This window comes from Porites lutea, chromosome 11, assembly GCF_958299795.1.
Source record: "Porites lutea chromosome 11, jaPorLute2.1, whole genome shotgun sequence".
Taxonomy (NCBI): Eukaryota; Metazoa; Cnidaria; class Anthozoa; order Scleractinia; family Poritidae; genus Porites; species Porites lutea.
Window position 1 is genome coordinate 3,432,244 of NC_133211.1, and position 19,916 is coordinate 3,452,159.

Below are 19,916 nucleotides of genomic sequence, written 5' to 3' on the forward strand. Positions count from 1 at the left end.
TCAGTGGGGTCCTGCACTGAATAAATGACAAACTAAATCAAATAAATCAATAATACTAATCGTCTACCGAAGAAATAAAAACTAAAAGAGACTAAAATAGATATGTACATTTAAAAATGATTTTAAAATGGAGCTAAGACTAATCTAAAAAGTTTATTGCTTTGCTTAAAAAACAACAAAGATTAGGCGTTTTAATGTCATTCGTCTAGATTGTCTCAGATTTGTCCTCAAACACTTCCTGAAGCACTTCCTTACACTCGTTGTGAAGCGTGTTCAAAAACTTCCATCGGTCGCAGACAATATTGACATCTGAGTCGGTTCTTTGGTCTCTCTTTCCTGGTTCTGGTTTGCTTTCTAGGGCATTTTCTAGCTCGGATTTTGCATTCAATATGCAAATATGGAGCTCATCGCTACCTGAAGTCTGAATGGCTGACTCTGCGCGCTGTTTGACACCCTCTAGGACAGTCTTCCATGAGCGCAGGCGTTTCAGCTGCTCTTCAAGGAAGTCCACCTCAGGCTTGAAGATTTGGTTGACACCAACTTTTAGATCGTGTTCTCTTGTAGAGAGGGCACCGTGCAGCTGCCATAACAAACAAATCAGTGATCACATCTAATCTCAGGCATTTTTTGTACGACAAATTAAGGTGAGTGTTATAATACAACGTCATAGCCAAAGTGTTGGAAGTAAATGCTTTTTATCTCAGCAAACTACGGCTGAAACTATGAATCCAGAAAGCTGCGAAAAATTTAGCGTAGTATTCTTGCCTTTTTTTCAGCACTTAGATTTTTAAAAATCGATGCCTTCATCGCTATTCCCCGCGCTTTGCGAGTACGCTGGCAAAAGTAAACTATGGATAAGTTCACTTGTCACCGGACGATTTTAAAATTCTTTCGTTTAGGTGTTCTGTTCAATTGGAACCATCTTAATTTCGTGACTAGCCATTAAAAACTTTGAACGCCAAAATCGAGGGTTTTTTAAGCGGATGCGGTCGAAAATGTGACCGGCAAGGTGTGAATAAAATAACCATGGAGGCGTTGTAAATCTGCCGGGGAGATGCCTTGGATTTGCTAAAGGACCTAAACAGGGGTACCCAACGTCAATTTTCGGCAAATATCTGTTCGGAAGACAATTTGAGATCTAGAATGTTCGGAACATTTGGTGTAAAATTTCTTGCTTGCCTGGTATAATTGCCCATTTTTAACGGATTTTTACCCTAAAAAGGTCACCTAACTATATTCGGGAGCCCTTTTTCTGGCTTAATTTACGGAAAGGTAAGTTTTGATCCTTATAATGTTTGGATCACTAGATTTTCAGCTAGGAAATCCGAGCAGATGAAAAATTTTTAGGGGATAAAAATATGCCTATATCTACCGTTTAAATACTAAAACACGTTCAACAATACTATGTTTAAGTGGTTTTGAACTATATTCTCGTTGGTTGCCCCTGCCTAAAGCGTAGCACTCTGTGCGTGGGCAGATGGTCAAACCACTGGAAGTTAAACCTCAACCTGGTTTGTCAGTTTCGGGTGAAAAGATTCTGAAAAAAGCGAAAATATTGAGCGCTTCAGTGTAAACAAAGTGCCCAGTTAAACCATAGTTAATGGAGGTGACTGGTTATGAAGCCCGGCAAACATCAAAGGAGCAAACAAAGATGCCAAGATTTATGTTAGAAGGTCCACGACCCTGCACAATCTTTTGTTTGCGTTCATACGTTATGCATGAATTACGTAACCAGCACGTTTCTATTGGTTAGTTCCTCAGTACGGAGTAAACAACTATTGTGTTTTGTGCAGGGTCAAGGCCAAAAAAGAGGACAAAAACATACAACAAAGAACTTTGTCGGGTTTCATAACCATTCCCTCTATTAACTATGGTTAAACTTTTCGACCGGTTGAAAATTCGTCCGCTGCCGTCGGAACCCGGGGAGTGAACGCAAAATTTCGCAAATTTCGATATACGCGATATTCTTATAAAATATATTCTTATAAAAAAGAAAGATTGTAACAAGACTAAGTCAACCTAGATAACCCAAACAACACAATAACGAAGTGACTCTAACAGACCTCTTTGAAGAAGCTTTGAATGTCCGTTACCCCCTGTTCATGAGCTTTTTTCAGGTTCGAACACGTCTCCATCTGTTCATCTTCCATGACCTTAGCTTCACCAAGAAGGATGTTGGTCTCTTCGATTAAATCTTCCACTTCCGGTTGGTACTTAAAGACAGCTTCAGCTAATGGTAAACAAACGTGACCAAAGTGTTCGACAGCGATGCATTCCCTACAAACAACATAACCGCACCGCTCATCGAAAAACCGGAATTTATCGTTGTGTTTTTGGCAGATGAGGGATACAGAAGCGAGCTGAGGGTTTGCTTCCAGCTCGGCGAGGGAAACAACCCGATGGTCGCGACTTGCCTTGTTGCGAGTATGAAACTGAGCCGCAGTTTTGCACATGTTTTCGTTGCAGTCAAGGCAGAAGAAATTTGCAGGATGTTTCTTATCGCAAGCTTCACATTCGTGTGAGCCCTTACTTCTATTCCCTGCTAGCAAAGGCCTCTTTTCTCTGGTATTTGGCAAAACGTGTTGTTTGGGTGTCGTTTCGTTCACGATGTCCAGTAATGCAAAATTCTTTGACAGGCCATGGACCCCAGATGGAACGACAACTGGATTTCTGCATTGGGGACAATCAATGGTGTTACCACGGAGTAACCTTTCCAAGCAACACGAGCAGAAGCTGTGTCCACAACTCAGCATCCGAGGACATTTGTTTTCGTCATTGAAATGTTCAAAACAGATTGTACACTCCGGTCCCTTGGATGCCATTGTCTATAAAACATAAATAATCCAAAATTTTTCACATTTAGGAATGAAGAAGTAATTTTCGAAATGATTAAAAATGAGAAAAAAGCCATCTCTCAAATTTGTCACATTTTTGTTGGCCCTCTTAAGGTTCATTGCTGCTCAGCTCGTAAGTGCCATCGACAAGATTGTCAGTGTCGTTGGCAGTTTTTCTTTCGTCCCCCTGGACTTTGTTTAGTCTCACAGAGAAACCATTTATAACATCAGTACAGCAAATTGTTTTGTTATGCAAACATCAATGTTTTGTTCATGCACTTATCTTTAATTGGAGTTTTAACAAAAAAAATTTAATGATCAAATACTATAACATGACTTGGACCAAAGAAATGAAAATTATTAGTTCAGTTCGTCCCATGTGAAAGATCGACGTTTCACGGTCCTGGAGACGATCTTCAGACGGATAGAACAACGTGTTGGACGATCCAAACTTAACTGAGCCAGAGGTCGAACTTTTCAAAACTTAACTCGGCTAGGTGCAGTTCGTCTCATGTAAAGTTCGACGTTTAGTCTAATAGTAAAAAGGCTGATATATTATGAAAAGCCAGTGGTTTTTGATACAGTCAATGTGGCTTGAAGCTTTTCGATTCAAAATCTCTTGTTGTTTATGAAATAACTGAATTGAGAACTTTCCCGTGTCTAGGTCCATCTAACTACGTAAAGAATGTTATTAACGCGTGAAAATGTAGGAAATATCATGATCCCATTTACTAAATACTAGCGTAAAAGTACCGTAAAGTTGCGTAAATATTGATGTAAAGCTTACATTTTAATAATAAAGCAATATTTAATCTACAGATCTAAACTCGCTTTGGATTTGGAAATGTCCTGTCAGGGCTAATCCGGCAGAGCGATAGCAGAGTTAGGTTGAATAGTCGACTCTACCGCCTTACAATAAACTTTGCCTTGCAGTATTTTAATAAAAGAAGTTGTACATACCTTTTGTAAAGCAAAAGGCTCACTGAAGGTAAGTGTAAGAACCTTTTTGTCGAATATTTCTCCACCGTCTGCACTTCCGCGTTGTTGTTGTTGCACGTACTTAATGGCGCTGTTGGCCGAGAGGGCTTGGTACACTAAATTCCAGTCCGCACTCCTCTTAATCACTCTTCAATCCTGAATTTCTACTTCCGTCTCAGTGGTTTCCAGCCCTCGCCCCTTGGCCACTCAATAGGCACCTTACGATCCGACAACGGGCGACGTCCATGAAAACGTCGCTGAAAAATAGACTTCGCATCCTTTTAAACTTTTTCGTTATTATCCCAATTCGCACCTGTTACTTAGAAGAAGGGAATTTTGGTCGGAGCTGAAGAGAAGGGACCGCGCCCGAGTTCAGACAGAGATGGTAGAATTTATCGCCTCGCCGTTCCCGTTCTCAAGAAAACTTAAAATTTGATCATCTAATTTCACGTCGTAGTTGTGCAGGGACAGTAAAAAAGTGTACAAAAAAGCGTGATGCAAGTGCAGAGTTCCTTTTTTGCTCATTAAACCAAGAGAGAATGAGCCAGATCATTCTCTCTTGGGAATACTCAGTTTAAACTAGTAATAATTGCAAATTAGGGGAGTGCGTTCAATGGGGATGGGGAAGGTGGTGGGTTGTGAGTGGTAGTGAGAAGGGGGTGCAAAGCCTAATGGGCTTGTAATATCAAGAAATCAAAATCAAACACTTTTATCACTATGAATATCAGCAGCTGTCTTTATCAGTGTTATTGTTTGTCCTCCCACTTTACAATTCGTTACTATTTCATTTTTCTTCTAAAATGCACTATAGGATGATCAATAAAACTGGCTAAAACTTGGGATACAGAAAATTGAAATTATCTGAAAAGTTTAAGCGTCGCGTATCACTTTAAACCTTTGTTGTGTGACACTAGGCTAACACGACTCACCTACTTAGCACTGTTTTCAAAATACAACGCACCCGGAATTAGTGAGATGAAAAGGTCAACGTTTCACTGTTCAACTTCTTGTATATTTTTCAAAAATGGTGAGAAACAAGAGCAAATACAACACTGTAAATAGCTTTTAAAGGCGAAAAGGTGTAATTTGTAATAGAATCAAATATGGTCTAAGCTGATCCTGCTTGAATCCATAAAAACAAATACAGTGTGCACAACGCATTGTTAACATAATATCTACATATACGATTATCTTAGAATGGAAATTTTCCTATGATAAAAAAAACTTAATTGAAAACTGCGAGAAAAACTTTAAGCAGACCTGTGGTAAACAGAAAATCGCCAACGTTTCATCTGTGAACGAGTGTCACAAAATGGATACCAGCTCCCGGGCGAGAAAAACTGAACACATGAGATCGAGGTAAAGTGTGCCAGGCCGGTCCAAGATGGCGTCCAAACCGTGAAATCGCATGGCATACAGAACGGTTACTACTTCGTGTAAGGTACACGAAGAGTAGGCGTTCTCCTTCGTCGAACGCAAATATTATTTCACCGAAATTTATCACATGAACCAACGGCACAAATAGAAAACTGTTTCTCACATCGTGTACCACTGGTACGTAAATCAACACTTTTATGACTTGAACAAGGGACTTGTATTCAACAATTCTCTTTTTGCGTGTTTGCCGCCTGCATAAAAGGTCTAACCTGCCTTGTTTCCGGATACCCCCTCGTCATATTTAAATGACAGGAAGGAGAAAGCGAGCAAGGCCTTTTCTATCTTCTTCTAGTGGTCCCTCGCGCTGCGTTAAAACTAACAGTCACGTTTATGCATGAATTCAAGCCATCGACTTTGGCTCGTCACATGACGAAGAGGTTTAACATTTACAGCAAAAGGGCTGCCTTTAATGTGCACCTCGCAAGCACACGGACAATGTCAATTTACCATACATCTTGTCGACAGTATATTCTGCCAAGTAAGTTCCATCCTTTCGGTCCATTAACTCTACCTTTATTTCACCTCCTCCCACCTCTGGTTTCAGTTTCACCACAAAGACGTCGCCACCACGCTTGCGTTGAAAGTTTCGGCTGTCGTGAGAAGTAATAGTGAATGTCGCTTTCCTTCCAGGGTTTGCAGTTGTTATTCCCGGGCCAGTTGCTGTAGTGTTTGCTGCACAGGTTGATATGTCACTGATGTCTCCTGCGCTCTGGATAGCTTCCTCAATACTCTTCTTAGGATGGTGAGAAAATGACTGAAAGAGATCGATATCGTTGCAGTGAGTCCTTGCCTATTTCATATTCTTTACAACTTCAATTTTGAAAAGCTCATTTACTAAAAAACTATTTACTTGGCACGCGTAGTCATTTTTCACTTGATCAGCTGACTTGATATTCTGTTTCTTCGCAGTTTTATAAAATAAAATTGACTATGCGACAACCACATTTTAAGCACCTTATGGATGAGTTCGTCGAGAATTATATTTGTGAACTTAGAAATGCATTTTGGTGTGTCTGTACTGTAATCGATCGTGGGCAACGACTGTGCGCAATGATGGCCCACACCATTCGCATAGTCTGAATAAAACGGACACAATCATAGACTTTCTTCAGGCGATCCTCAAGATCATAATTCAAAACCTTCAGACTAGCAATGCAGCTTCTCAGAATAACAAGCAGAGACAACATCAGAAAAAAACTAAGAATCTTCGAGCAAGGGAAAAGCTCGTGGGGGTGGGATTTTCCCAAAACGAAAACACGTGATACTGAGTCCCAGTTTCCCACATAGTCTATACAGGCTTAGACTTCTCGCGACTTCGCTCGCTAAGAAACTTGTTGGGTCGACTTGTAGCAAGTCTGTATACAGGCGGTGTGGCAGGATTTTAAAGGAGTGTAATCAGTGAATAAAACCTCCTATTCTGAAGGCTATCCATTTCGTAATTTGGATAAAAAAGGTGACTGATCGATGATGATCTGACTGGTCCCACAGAAAAGATGGCGATCCCGCCAAACAGCCCTCGGCACAAAGCAGCAAAATTACACAATTACACACCCAAAACACTCTAGTGCTTTACACAAACAGCTAAAAGCAACAATAAAGCACACACACTTTTACGATCAAATTACCGAACAATAGCGATATTAGCCTAGCGTTTTGTCTTTCTTGACCACTGTTGTTCTCTCCTCGATGGCGTCCCATGCTAATCTGCAGAAGCGACGCGAAGCTCTAACCCGTTGCTATGTGACATCACACTGGCACGTGGAATGGGTCAATAAACGTAATTGGAAGACAATAGAGTCGCCCCCTCCCTCCTGCACGTGATACTGAGTCCCAGTTTCTCACATAGTCCATACAGGCGTAAATACAGGCGGTGTGGACTGTGGAGTGACTGCGACACAGACAACGGGCGTTGCATTCACTATATTGTAAAAAGAGATTAATATTTCCCCGTTTCTGATTGGCTTAAGTCCTCGGCAAATTCTTCAGAACTAGTTACCGTTGACCAAATTTGGATGACGTTTAGGATATCGCTAAAAAAGGCGTTAATGGTGCAGGATAACTGCAGAACAAGGTAGACAACTGTGACGCCCTGGGGAAGAGGTTGTGTTAGCTCAGCTCAGGCTCTATTGATAGAGCTGGAGAATAATGGTGAAAAATTTCACACGGAAATGAACATAATACTACTCGACAAATGACAACTACCCTGGTCCCAGATCGCCACTTTGCACAGTTCGCTCTCTCTTACGCAGAGAAAATTTTCCAGAAAAACGTCCGGGACCAGGGTAGATGACAACTGCTATGTAAAGAATATCTGCTAGAATACTCATCCCGGAGAAAAGAATGGCGCTCGAACAAAACCGTTAGTCTGGGTCCCGTGCTAATTCATAGATAACTAAAATCAAAATTTGAATTCTCACCATTCTTTCCTCTTCGCTCTCGGTGAACTCTGGAATAAACTGTGCCTCTGGCTCAAGCACCATTGAGTAGCATTTTTCGGTCTCGAGCGTGGAGACTATATCCGGCCTGCTGAGAAGGAACTGAACATCACTGGGAGATTGGATGGAGGACGTTGCTCGTTGAACTGCACTCATTAAAAATGCTTCGTTTTCTTCCAAACGGTCGAGCTGCTCCGTGAGGATGGATTTCTTTTGTTGATGTATACTGGACAACTTATCCATCAAAACTTGCTCTCGGTTAGATAGTGCGGATTGAAGCTATAAATATACAAAAGAAAACACACACTAGCTCTGTAATATCGGCAGATCTATTCCGGACATAGAATCCAGATAAAAAACGGTTGATAGCTGCGCCCCGAGGTGCGTAGTCTGTATGCAAAGGACATTGGAGACGTTTGCACGCAGGCTATGAAGACGCCTTTAACGCGGAAGTTCTTAGGGCTTACGTCTGTGTGTTAGACTAGCTACAAGGTGAGTTCAGTGAATACGTTCAACAATCATGATCCGGGAGCGGCGTACCCTTAAACATCTAAATCATTGGCCTTCGGGATAGGTATCAACAAATCACTGGTTTCTGCATTCCACGTTGAGATTATCATGTTTCTTTATCTAATTGTTAGCAGAAACTATTAATCAGCAATAGAAAATTCGGATCGTAACTCATAAGTGGTAAGGAATACTTCTTGCAGCGTAAGGGACTGGTCAAAAAGTATACGGGGGGGTGGGCCGGAGCATTTGGAAATGTGGTTGATAAAAAACACATGACCCACCCCCTCCCTTCGGCATAAAAATGACTGACCCACCCCTAAAGCAAGGTTGGAAATTGCATGACCCACCCCTAGTTAAAACATGGATGTTTGGTTTCCTCTTAATAATCCAATAAAACCTTGTTCTGTGCTTGACAAAATTTGTTGATACACTAGCTGCTACAACCAATATCAAAATCACAGAAATCATACCTTTCCCTGAAAAGACAAAAGTGAAAAACCGAACATTTCTTGTTCGATGGACGTTATGAGTCTTGACACACATATACAGCAAAACGAGGGTATATTGAAATGGTCTGTTACAAAGCAAATGAAAATTTCTAGAAAGACAACCCATTCCTATACATTACTTGCCGGAAATGTTTAGATTAATCCTCAAAGAAAATTTCTTCCACTTCAATGGAAAGCACTACCTCCAAAACTATGGAACTGCAATGGGCACAAACACAGCAGTTTTGATTCCTTTGCCAATATTTTCATGACATATATTGAAACAACAACTCTAAGCAAAACTGTCTTTAGAACAACAGTTTGGAAATGCTACATACACGATATGCTTTCCCTATGGGACATGAGTAACAAGCAAACTCACATCACCCAACTATTGAATTCACGGCCGAAACATTTGACACGGAGACTGCGTTTTTAGACACAGTTGTATACAAAGGCACAAGATTCAAGGTAAAATCTATCCTTGATGCAAAGACACATTTTAAAAAAACAGAAACGTTCTTGTATACACATTTCACCTGGAGTCACCCTTAATGTTAAAAAAGGATTTGTCAAAGGAGAAGCCTTGAGAATCCTATAAAAAAAAAAAAACTCCTCAGAAACAACCTTTGAGGAACATAATTCAAATTTTAAAAAAAACGCTTGATGGACGGAGGCTACCCACAATCTTTGATAGAAAACCTACTATCATAAATAAAATTCACCAAAGGGAGTCTAAACTTCTAAAACAAAACAACAGGAGGAAAAAGAAAAATTGCCAATCATGTCACAATATCAGCCCTCAGTGTCTACTATAAAGGAAGCTTGAATGAAAAAATGGAATCTTATACAAAACCAACTATAACCTCAATAAATTTTTAAAGAACCACCAATCATTTCCTTACAAAAAAGGAAAATCATTAAAGGACATGGTCGTAGAGCCAAAACAAAAAAAGGTTAACAGAGGGTTCCACGCCCGTATAGGTGTGCGGCCTGTCATCCTTTGTATTTTTTCGCACAACACTGAGGTTTCTGAGTACTTTAGCAATAATTCCAGCTGGCTGTGTTTTATATAACAAGTGTAGTCAACTGTCTCGCTAGTAGTTAGTGCCTATTTATGTAATAAAATAGGGTGACCCACCCCCTAAGGGTGGCTGAAAATTGCACGACCCACCCCTTGCACTAGGCTCAAAACCTCATGACCCACCCCCTCTCTGCTCCGGCCCACCCCCCCCCCCTATACTTTTTGACCAGTCCCTAAATGTCATCCACCCCAAAAACAAAGATATGCTATACCTCTCTAAAGAAGCATTGAATTTTTTCACGCTGTTCTTCGCAAGCTACCTCCATTAAAAAAAGTTCATTCATCACTTCACCTTCAGCAGCATAAATCTTTTCGGCTTGACAGCTGGCTTTGCTTACAAGCGCCCCCATCTCCCGTCGCTATTTTGAAGCAGCTTCAGCTACAATTACACACTTGTGCCCGTTATGATTAAGGGCATAACAGTCTCTACAAATAACATGACCACAATTTTCGTCGAAAAAGCGGAATTGATCGTTATGCTCGGGACAGAGAACCGATACAGAAGCCAGCTGAGGGTTTGCTTTCAGTTCCTTGAAGGTAACAACCCGGTGGTCACGACTTAATTTGCTGCGTTTATGAATCTGAGCCGCAGCTTTGCACATGTTTTCTTTGCAGTCCAAGCAAAAGAACATCGATGGGTGTTTCTCATCACAAGCCTCACATTCGTGCGTGCCTGTATAACCTGTATTTTCAGCATGTTGTTTTGGTGCCGTTTGGTTCACCATGTCCAGTAATGCAAAATTCTTTAACAGGCCATGGACCCCAGAAGGAACGGCAACTGGATTTCTGCATTTGGGACAATCGATAGTGTTACCACGGAGTAACCTTTCCAAGCAACGCGAGCAGAAGCTGTGTCCACAACTCAGCAGCCGAGGAGATTTGTCCTCGTCATTGTAACCTTCAAAACAGATTGAACACTCTGGTCCCTTGGATGCCATTGTCTATAAAACATAAATAGTCCAAAATCTTTTCACTTTTCGGAATGAAGACGTAATTTTCGAAATGATAAAAAAAGGAGAAAAAAGCCATCTCTCAAATTTGTCACATTTTTGTTGACCCTTTTTAGGTTCATTGCTGTCTTAGCTCGTAAGTGCCATCGACATGATTGTCAGTGTCAGAGGGGAGAATGTATGGGAAGTAGCTTCCCCGCCCCCCCCCCCCCCCTGGTCAGTGTCGTTGGCAGTTTTTCTTCCGTCCCCTGGACTTTGCTTAGTCTCACAGAGAAACCATTTATAACATCAGTACAGCAAATTGTTTTGTTATGCAAACATCAATGTTTTGTTCATGCACTTATCTCCAATTGGAGTTTTAACAAAAAAAATTAATGATCAAATACTATAACATGACTTGGACCAAAGAAATGAAAATTATTAGTTTAGTTCGTCCCATGTGAAAGATCGACGTTTGTCCTGGAGACGATCTTCAGACGGATAGAACAACGTGTTGGACGATCCAAACTTAACTGAGCCAGAGGTCGAACTTTTCAAAACTTAACGCGGCTAGGTGCAGTTCGTCTCATGTAAAGTTCGACGTTTGGTCTAAGCCTTACAGTAACAATCACGAATAAAAGGTACGATTGCCAGTAAAGTCTAAAAGTAATGTCACTGTGAGTGGTGACCTCTATACGACGTGGGACACCTCTCTAATATTTTGCTCCGTCCTTACCGTGTCTATATTAGAGCGGCTTGACTCAGTACTTCATGTCAAGTGTAAGTTTCAGTCTGACCTACTGCATAATTAGTAGCGCTTCACACAATACACAAGCGATCTTTTTTCTTCAAGACTGAGCTTCAGTTTGTTTCCCATGTGATACTTAAGATTTATCTAACTGCATGCAACGCCGGTTGCGTCCATTGAAAGAATGCAGGCGCGGATCCACACCGGTTTCCACCGTTTTACGGAAATTGGTGACATTTCAGTCATAATAATATATTTTTAATGATAAAAACACTTTCCAGGTTGAAATCTGGCCAATATCCTGTCTGAATGACTCGGAAACCCAGGAAAGGGGACTTAAGGAGTAAAAATCCAAATAAATTTCCTGAGGGGGCCCGTCCCCCGACCCTTCTAGAAGCTTGCCGTTTAGGAAATCGGTTAGTATTTATCCTAGATTCGATCCTAGATCCATGCCATGGTTCCTCAACCATGGGGGGGAGGTGGGGGTACGGGTATTAAATGCAACAGCCTAAACAATGTGATACTTCTAATAAAGTGAAAACAAATAGTAAAAAGGCTGGTACATTATGAAAAGCCAGTGGTTTTTGACATGGTCAATGTGGCTTGAAGCTTTTCGATTCAAAATGTCTTGTTGTTTATGAAATAATTGAATTGAGAACATTCTCGTGTCTGGGTCCACCTAACTACGTAAAGAATGTCATTAACGCGTGAAAATGTAGGAAATATCATGATCCCGTTTACTAAATACTAGCGTAAAAGTACCGTAAAGTTGCGTAAATACTGATGTAAAGCTTACAGTCAAATAACAAAGCAATATTTAATCTACAGATCTAGACTCGACTTGGATTTGGAAATGTCTTGTCGAGCTGATCCGGCAAAGCGATGGCAGAATTAGGTTGAATTAGTCGACTCTACTGCCTTACAATAAACTTTGCCTTGCGGTATTTAAATAAAAGAAGTTGTACGTACCTTTTGTAAAGCAAAAGGCTCACTGAAAGTAAGTTTAAGAACCTTTTTGTCGAATATTTCTCCACCGTCGGTACTTCCGCCTTGTTGTTGTTGCACGGACTTAATGGCGCTGTTGGCCGAGAGGGCTTGGTACACTGAATTCCAGTCCTCACTCCTCTCAATCACTCCTCAATCCTGAATTTCTACTTCCGTCTCAGTGGTTTCCAGCCCTCGCCCCTAGGCCACTCAATAGGCACCTTACGATCCGACAACGGGCGACGTCCATGAAAACGTCGCTGAAAAATAAACTTCCCATCCTTTTAAACGTTTTCGCTATTATCCCAATTCGCACCTCTTACTTAGAAGAAGGGAATTTTGGTTGGAGCTGAAGAGAAGGGACCGCGCCCGAGTTCAGACAGAGATGGTAGAATTCATCGCCTTGCCGTTCCCGTTCTCAAGTAAACTTAAAATTTGGTCATTTAATTTCACGTCGCAGTTGTGCAGGGACAGTAAAGAAATATGCAAAAAAGCGTGATGCACGTGCAGAGTTGTTGTTTTGCTCATTAAACCTATTGCTTTTTTGACGTTCTCCTTGCCGTCGCCTTCGTAGTTTCGTAAGGTCCCTATTGACTTCCGCAACGGTCCTAATACCTGATTTCACAGAGTTCACATTACGATACGCGACGCTCCACTATCAAGATTGGCGTGGCGCAGATTCAATCAGTTACAAATGAGTGAATCGCGCCGAAATCAGAGTTGTCACGGTTTTGTGTAAACTAGAGAGAATAAGCTCTCTCATTCTCTCTTGGTGTGAATAGAAGCCCTATCCAGTATGGTATGGGAAGGTCCATAATAATAACCTATAGTCTCTGACCTCATTATAAGAGGCCTTTCTCAGTATACGTTGAAAAAATATCGTGTGCCAATCTTATAATGTTTTAGAGAGCCGACTTAAAACTCAGAGTTACTTCTCCCGCCAAATACGGCTGCTTTGCATTCACTGCAAATACAAACTCCAGTCTGCTTCACTACTTTACAATCTACGTTACAAAATCTCAAAATTTAGCTCGCAAGAAATTCACGGTATCTCTATTAGTTTTGTGGTCTTCCATATTATAATCTTAGGAGGGGTGTGTGGCCGAGCGGTTAACACCTCGAACTCAGGAACTGGAGGTCCGGGGTTCAAGCCTCGCCCACTGAGCCTCGCCCAAGGTGTTACTTCCTTAGACAAAGAACTTTACTCCACTTTGTCTCTCTTCTCTCAGGTGTATAAGTGGGTACCGGCGTCATACTGCTGGGGGATAACCCTGCGATGGACTAGCATCCCGTCCAGGGGGGATTAGCAATACTCCTAGGCATGCTTCCGCTAAGGAAACTGCTCCGGCCGTTTGGACCTTTGGCTTGTGTGCGCCTTTACCTTTTTCCGTGGCACCCAACGTCAATTTTCGGAAAATATCTGTTCGGAAGACGATTTGAGATCTAGAATTTTTTTTGTAAAATTTCTTGCTTGCCTGCCTCTCCTAGGATTTTCGAACATCTAAAAATGGTATAATTGCCCATTTTTAACGGATTTTTACCCTAAAAAGGTCACCTAGTATTTTCGGGAGCCTTTTCAAGTAGCTGAAATTTTCGAAAAGGTAAGTTTTGATCCTTATAATTTTCGGATCACTAGACTTTCAGCTAGGAAATCCGAACAGATGAAAAATTTTTAGGGGATAAAAATATGCCTTTATCTACCGTTTAAATACTAAAATACGTTTAACAATACTATGTTTAAGTGGTTTTGAACTATATTCTCGTTGGGTGCCCCTGCTTTTTTATATAATAACCTTATAAATTGGTTCAGAGGAACCCGGTTTATAAGTAGTGTCCGTATTACTAAAGCAGGCTGCCAGAATGAAACGTCAGGGACACATGTTTTTATCGATGAGAAAAGAAGCCTTTTTTACGAGGAAACATTGTTTTATTCTGTACTGTGTAACAAGTTCATCCTCAAGAAATCTCACAATCATTTATCAAAGTCTACTATAGTCTATTACCTTCCAAGAATTAAGCGAGCCGTGATTTTAGAAAAAAAATTGGGGCCTTTTCATCGGGAGGACAGACGAAACTGTCCGTAATAAAAGGGTGTCCACCAAGCGGGGATCCACTGCATACTAAAAATTGCACTCTGCTAGTATAAAAGTGCAAGTCGGAAGTACCACCTTTGTTTCTATTATTTTAGAGATGCAGAATATTATCATAGTTCTTGCCAAGCCTTAGTTTTGAAACTTCTACAGAAATCCACAACAAAAGCAAATACTAATTTCATGGCAATAAATCACGTAATTGATGGCATTTATAGCCATAAGCTTACTAAATAGAACAGTATTAAACAGTATAAATACAGTGATCTGCGTTGAATTGAATGACAACACGTAGCCCGAATCGTTTTGACTATAACCCAGACAGAATATAGGGATGACGAATATAGGAACTTCGAAAGACTTATATTGGTTATTAATAATATTTATCTACGCAGACAAGCAAACAAAGTGCCTATGTAATAAAGAGTCTTATAAATAGATAATTACACCTTAAAATTCCATTTTGCATCACCTTAGAGGGACATGAAGTGTTTGTTTCACAGATTCAGTAAACCATAATAAGAAAAATTTTTCTCAACTGATTTTGATAATTGGGTGACTAAAGTAAACAGTTGCATAGGTATGGAAGTCATACAAGAAGGCAGGTGAATATACTGAAGTTTTGAAAAATGGCTATTTTGGGTTGTACTTTTAACATCAATTTTGGCCAAACTCTAGCCCCAGGCTCCTCTCTGTGCAATACCTTGACGACAAGGTTACATGATGAACTGAAAGCTCTATTATAATAGAGTTCATGGTCAAATTCACTTGGCAGCACAATTTACCAGTGGGGTCTTATAGCACTTTCAAAATGCCACCTGGAAGGCTGGATTTTTGGTGCTAAAAGGGCAAAAAATGAGACCCCCCCTCCCCCCCCCCCTGTAACTCCAAAACTAAAAGTCAGAGGAGTGAGCCAAAGTGACTTTTGAAATATCTCATCACACCCAACTTCTGTGCCAAGTTTTAGCCAAATCGGTTGACCACAACTTTTGGCCCCTGGAACACTTTCTCAGACAATGACTCTTAAAAGCGAAAAGATGTAATTTGTGAAAGAATCAAATATGGTCGATCTAAGCTGATCTTGCTTGAATCCATAAAAACAAATACAGTGTGCAAAACACATTGTTAACATAATATCTACAAAGCCGATTATCTTAGAATGGAAATTTTCCTCTGATAAAAAAACTTAATTGAAAACTGCGAGAAAAACTATAAACAAACCTGTGGTAAACAGAAAATCGCCAACGTTTCATCTGTGAACGAGTGTCACAAAATAGATACCAGTTCCCGGGCGGGAAAAACTGAACACATGAGATCGAGGTAAAGTGTGCCAGGCCGGTCCAAGATGGCGTCCAAACCGTGAAATCGCATGGCATACAGAACGGTTACTACTTCGTGTACGGTACACGAATAGTAGGCGTTCTCCTTCGTCGAACGCAAATATTATTTCACCGAAATTTATCACATGAACCAATCGCACAAATAGAAAACTTTTTCTCACATCGTGTACCACTGGTATGAGTTGCATTACGTAAATCAACACTTTTATAACTTGAACAAGGGGCTTGTATTCAACAATTCTCTTTGTGCGAGTTGCGCCGCCTGCATAAAAGGTCTAACCTGCCTTGTTTCCGGATACCCCCTCGTCATATTTAAATGGCAGGAAGGAGAAAGCGAGCAAGGCCTTTTCTATCTTCTTCTCGTGGTCCCTCGCGCTGCGTTAAAACTAACAGTCACGTTTATGCATGAATTCAGGCCATCTACTTTGGCTCGTCACATGACGAAGAGGTTTAACATTTACAGCAAAAAGGCTGCCTTTAATGTGTGCACCTCGCAAGCACACGGACAATGTCAATTTACCATACATCTTGTCGACAGTATATTCTGCCAAGTAAGTTCCATCCTTTCGGTCCATTAACTCTACCTTTATTTCACCTCCTCCCATCTCTGGTTTCAGTTTCACCACAAAGACGTCGCCACCACGCTTGCGTTGAAAGTTTCGGCTGTCGTGAGAAGTAATAGTAAATATAGCCGTCCTTCCAGGGTTTGCGGTTGTTATTCCCGGGCCAGTTGCAGTAGTGTTTGCTGCACAGGTTGATATGTCACTGATGTCTCCTGCGCTCTGAATAGCTTCCTCAATACCCTTGTTGGGATGGTGAGAAAATGACTGAAAGAGATCGATATCGTTGCAGTGAGTCCTTGCCTATTTCATATTCCTTACAACTTCAATTTTGAAAAGCTCATTTACTAAAAAACGATTTACTTGGCACACGTAGTCATCTTTCACTTGATATTCTGTTTCTTCGCAGTTTTATAGAATAAAATTGACTATGCGAAAACCACACTTTACGCAACTTATGGATGAGTTAGTCGAGAAATATATTTGTGAACTTAGAAATGCATTTTGGTGTCTCTGTACTGTAATCGATCGTGGGCAACGACTGTGCTCAATGCTGGCCCACACCATTGGTATAGTCTGAGTAGAACGGACACAATCATAGACTTTCTTCAGGCGATCCTCAAGAACATAATTCAAAACCTTCAGACTAGCAATGCAGCTTCTCAGAATAACAAGCAGAGACAACATCAGAAAAAAACTCAGAATCTTCGAGCAAGGGAAAAGCTCGTGGGGGGTGGGATTTTCCCAAAACGAAAACACGTGATACTGAGTCCCAGTTTCCCACATAGTCTATACAGGCTTAGACTTCTCGCGACTTCGCTCGCTAAGAAACTTGTGAGGTCGACCTGTAGCAAGACTATATACAGGCAGTGTGGACTGTGGATTGACTGCGACACAGACAACGGGCGTTGCATCCACTATATTGTAAAAAGAGATTAATATTTCCCCGTTTCGGACTGGCTTAAGTCCTCGGCAAATTCTTCAAAACTAGTTAGCGTTGACCAAATTTGGATGACATTTGGGATATCGCAAAAAAAGGCGTTAATGGTGCAGGATAACTGCAGAAATAGGTAGACAACTGTGACGCCCTGGAGAAGAGGTTGTGTTAGCTCAGCTCAGGTTCTATTGATAGAGCTGGAGAATAATGGTGGAAAATTTCACACGGAAATGAACATATACTAGTCGACAAATGACAACTACCCTGGTCCCAGATCGCCACTTTGCACAGTTCGCTCTCTCTTACGCAGAGAAATTTTCCAGAAAAACGTCCAGGACCAGGGTAGATGACAACTGCTATGTAAAGAATATCTGCTAAAATATTCATCCCGCAGAAAAGAATGGCGCTCGAACAAAACCGTTAGTCTGGGTCCCAGGCTAATTCATAGATAACTAAAATCAAAATTTGAATTCTCACCATTCTTTCCTCTTCGCTCTCGGTGAATTCTGTTATAAACTGTGCCTCTGGCTCAAGCACTATTGAGTAGCATTTTTCGGTCTCGAGCGTCGAGACTATATCCGGCCTGCTGAGAAGGAACTGAACATCACTCGGAGATTGGATGGAGGACTTTGCTCGTTGAACTGCACTCTTTAAAAATGCTTGGTTTACTTCCAAACGGTCGAGCTGCTCCGTGAGGATGGACTTTGTTTGTCGATGTATACTGGACAACTTATCCATCAAAACTTGCTCTCGGTTAGATAGTGCGGATTGAAGCTATAAATATACAAAAGAAAACACACACTAGCTCTATAATATCCGCAGATCTATCCCGGACATAGAATCCAGATAAAAAACGGTTGATAGCTGCGTCCCGAGGTGCGTAGTCTGTGTGCAAAGGACATTGGAGACGTTTGCACGCAGGCTATGAACTGAGACGCCTTTAACGCGGAAGTTCTTAGGGCTTACGTCTGTGTGTTAGGCTAGCTACGAGGTGAGTTCAGTGAATACGTTAACAATCATGATCCGGGAACGGCGTACCCTTAAACATCTAAATCATTGGCCTTCGGGATAGGTATCAACAAATCACTGGTTTCTGCATTCCACGTTGAGATTATCATGTTTCTTTATCTAATTGTTAGCAGAAACTATTAATCAGCAATAGAAAATTCGGATCGTAACTCGTAAGTGGTAAGGAATACTTCTTGCAGCGTAAATGTCATCCACCCCAAAAACAAAGATATGCTATACCTCTCTAAAAAAGCCTTGAATTTTTTCACGCTGTTCTTCGCAAGCTACCTCCATGAAAAAAAGTTCATCCATCACTTCACCTTCAGCAGCATAAATCTTTTCGGCTTGACAGCTGGCTTTGCTTACAAGCGCCTCCATCTCTCGTCGGTATTTTGAAGCAGCTTCAGCTACAATTACACACTTGTGCCCGTTATGATTAAGGGTATAACAGTCTCTACAAATAACATGACCACAATTTTCGTCGAAAAAGCGGAATGGATCGTTATGCTCGGGACAGAGAACCGATACAGAAGCCAGCTGAGGGTTTGCTTTCAGTTCCTTGAAGGTAACAACCCGGTGGTCACGACTTAATTTGCTGCGTTTATGAATCTGAGCCGCAGCTTTGCACATGTTTTCTTCGCAGTCCAAGCAAAAGAACATCGATGGGTGTTTCTCATCACAAGGCCTCACATTCGTGCGTGCCTGTATAACCTAAATTTTCAGCATGTTGTTTGGGTGCTGTTTCGTTCACGATGTCCAGTAACGCAAAATTCTTTAACAGGCCATGGACCCCAGAAGGAACGGCAACTGGATTTCTGCATTTAGGACAATCAATAGTGTTACCACGGAGTAACCTTTCCAAGCAACGCGAGCAGAAGCTGTGTCCACAACTCAGCATTCGAGGACATTTCTCTTTGTCATTGTAACCCTCAATACAAATCGAACACCCCAGTCCCTTGGATGCCATTTTCTATAAAACATAAATAGTCAAAACGTTTTCGAAAAGATAAAAAAGGAGAAAAAAGCCACCTCTCAAATTGGTCACATTTTTTTTTACCCTCTTTAAAAGGTTCATTGCTGTCTTAGCTCGTAAGTGCCATCGACATGATTGTCAGTGTCGTTGGTAGTTTTTCTTCCGTCCCCCCTGGACTTCGCTTAGTCTCACAGAGAAACCATTTATAACATCAGTACAGCAAATTGTTTTGTTATGTAAACATCAATGTTCGTTCGCAATGTTTACTGAGGCAATGCTTTTTGGGACATCGCAAAGGCTTGCTAAGGTAGATCAGTTTTCAGTCAGTGTTAATGGGTCTGCGAGTTACTGAGTTTAAGCACCTGGGTGTCATCTTTGATGAACACCTCAGTTGGAACGAATATGTTGAAGAAATTGTGTCGAAAGCTGGCAGGCGGGTCGCTCTATTAGGACGTGTTCGCTGTGATATCACCACACAAAGTGCAAATGCCATTTTTTATCTATGATTAGACCGATTTTAGAGTACTGTGCTGGGGTCTGGGGGATCTGTGGAGAAGTAAACAGTGGAACTCTAGAAACTC

General features: G+C 41.2%; 3 protein-coding genes across 3 annotated transcripts in view; all 3 read right to left on the bottom strand.

Annotated features, from left to right (window-relative positions):
- Window positions 1–3,900, bottom strand: part of LOC140952148 (E3 ubiquitin-protein ligase TRIM45-like) — a 53,644-nt gene extending 49,744 nt beyond the window's left edge. The window contains exons 1-2 of the mRNA XM_073401574.1: window positions 3,795–3,900; window positions 2,064–2,825 (exon numbers count right to left, since the gene is read on the bottom strand). Of these exons, the coding sequence (XP_073257675.1) occupies window positions 2,064–2,822 (759 nt within the window). The 5' untranslated portion in view covers window positions 2,823–2,825; window positions 3,795–3,900. The remainder of the gene's footprint in view (window positions 1–2,063; window positions 2,826–3,794) is intronic.
- A 6,225-nt stretch (window positions 3,901–10,125) lies between these two features.
- On the bottom strand, window positions 10,126–10,704 carry LOC140952432 (E3 ubiquitin-protein ligase TRIM56-like). The gene has a single exon (XM_073401855.1). The coding sequence runs from the start codon at window positions 10,702–10,704 to the stop codon at window positions 10,126–10,128; it is 579 nt and encodes a 192-aa protein (XP_073257956.1).
- A 5,539-nt stretch (window positions 10,705–16,243) lies between these two features.
- Window positions 16,244–19,039, bottom strand: LOC140952433 (E3 ubiquitin-protein ligase TRIM45-like). The gene is made up of 3 exons (XM_073401857.1): window positions 18,603–19,039; window positions 17,832–18,128; window positions 16,244–16,684 (listed from the first exon to the last, which is right to left on the bottom strand). Exons 1-3 carry the CDS (start codon window positions 19,020–19,022, stop codon window positions 16,244–16,246), a joined length of 1,158 nt encoding a protein of 385 aa, XP_073257958.1. The 5' UTR covers window positions 19,023–19,039.
- Between the last annotated feature and the right edge of the window lie 877 nt (window positions 19,040–19,916).

What these genes read in the sequence shown, in the direction of transcription:
- LOC140952432 (XM_073401855.1), bottom strand. Translation starts at nt 10,704, where the DNA reads ATGGCATCCAAGGGACCAGAGTGTTCAATCTGTTTTGAAGGTTACAAT.
- LOC140952433 (XM_073401857.1), bottom strand. Translation starts at nt 19,022, where the DNA reads ATGTTCTTTTGCTTGGACTGCGAAGAAAACATGTGCAAAGCTGCGGCT. An exon ending in TTCAAGGCTTTTTTAGAGAG is followed by an intron (nt 18,129 to 18,602) that starts GTATAGCATATC and finishes GTATATTTATAG; the next exon opens with CTTCAATCCGCACTATCTAA. An exon ending in AGAGCGAAGAGGAAAGAATG is followed by an intron (nt 16,685 to 17,831) that starts GTGAGAATTCAA and finishes GATCTCTTTCAG; the next exon opens with TCATTTTCTCACCATCCCAA.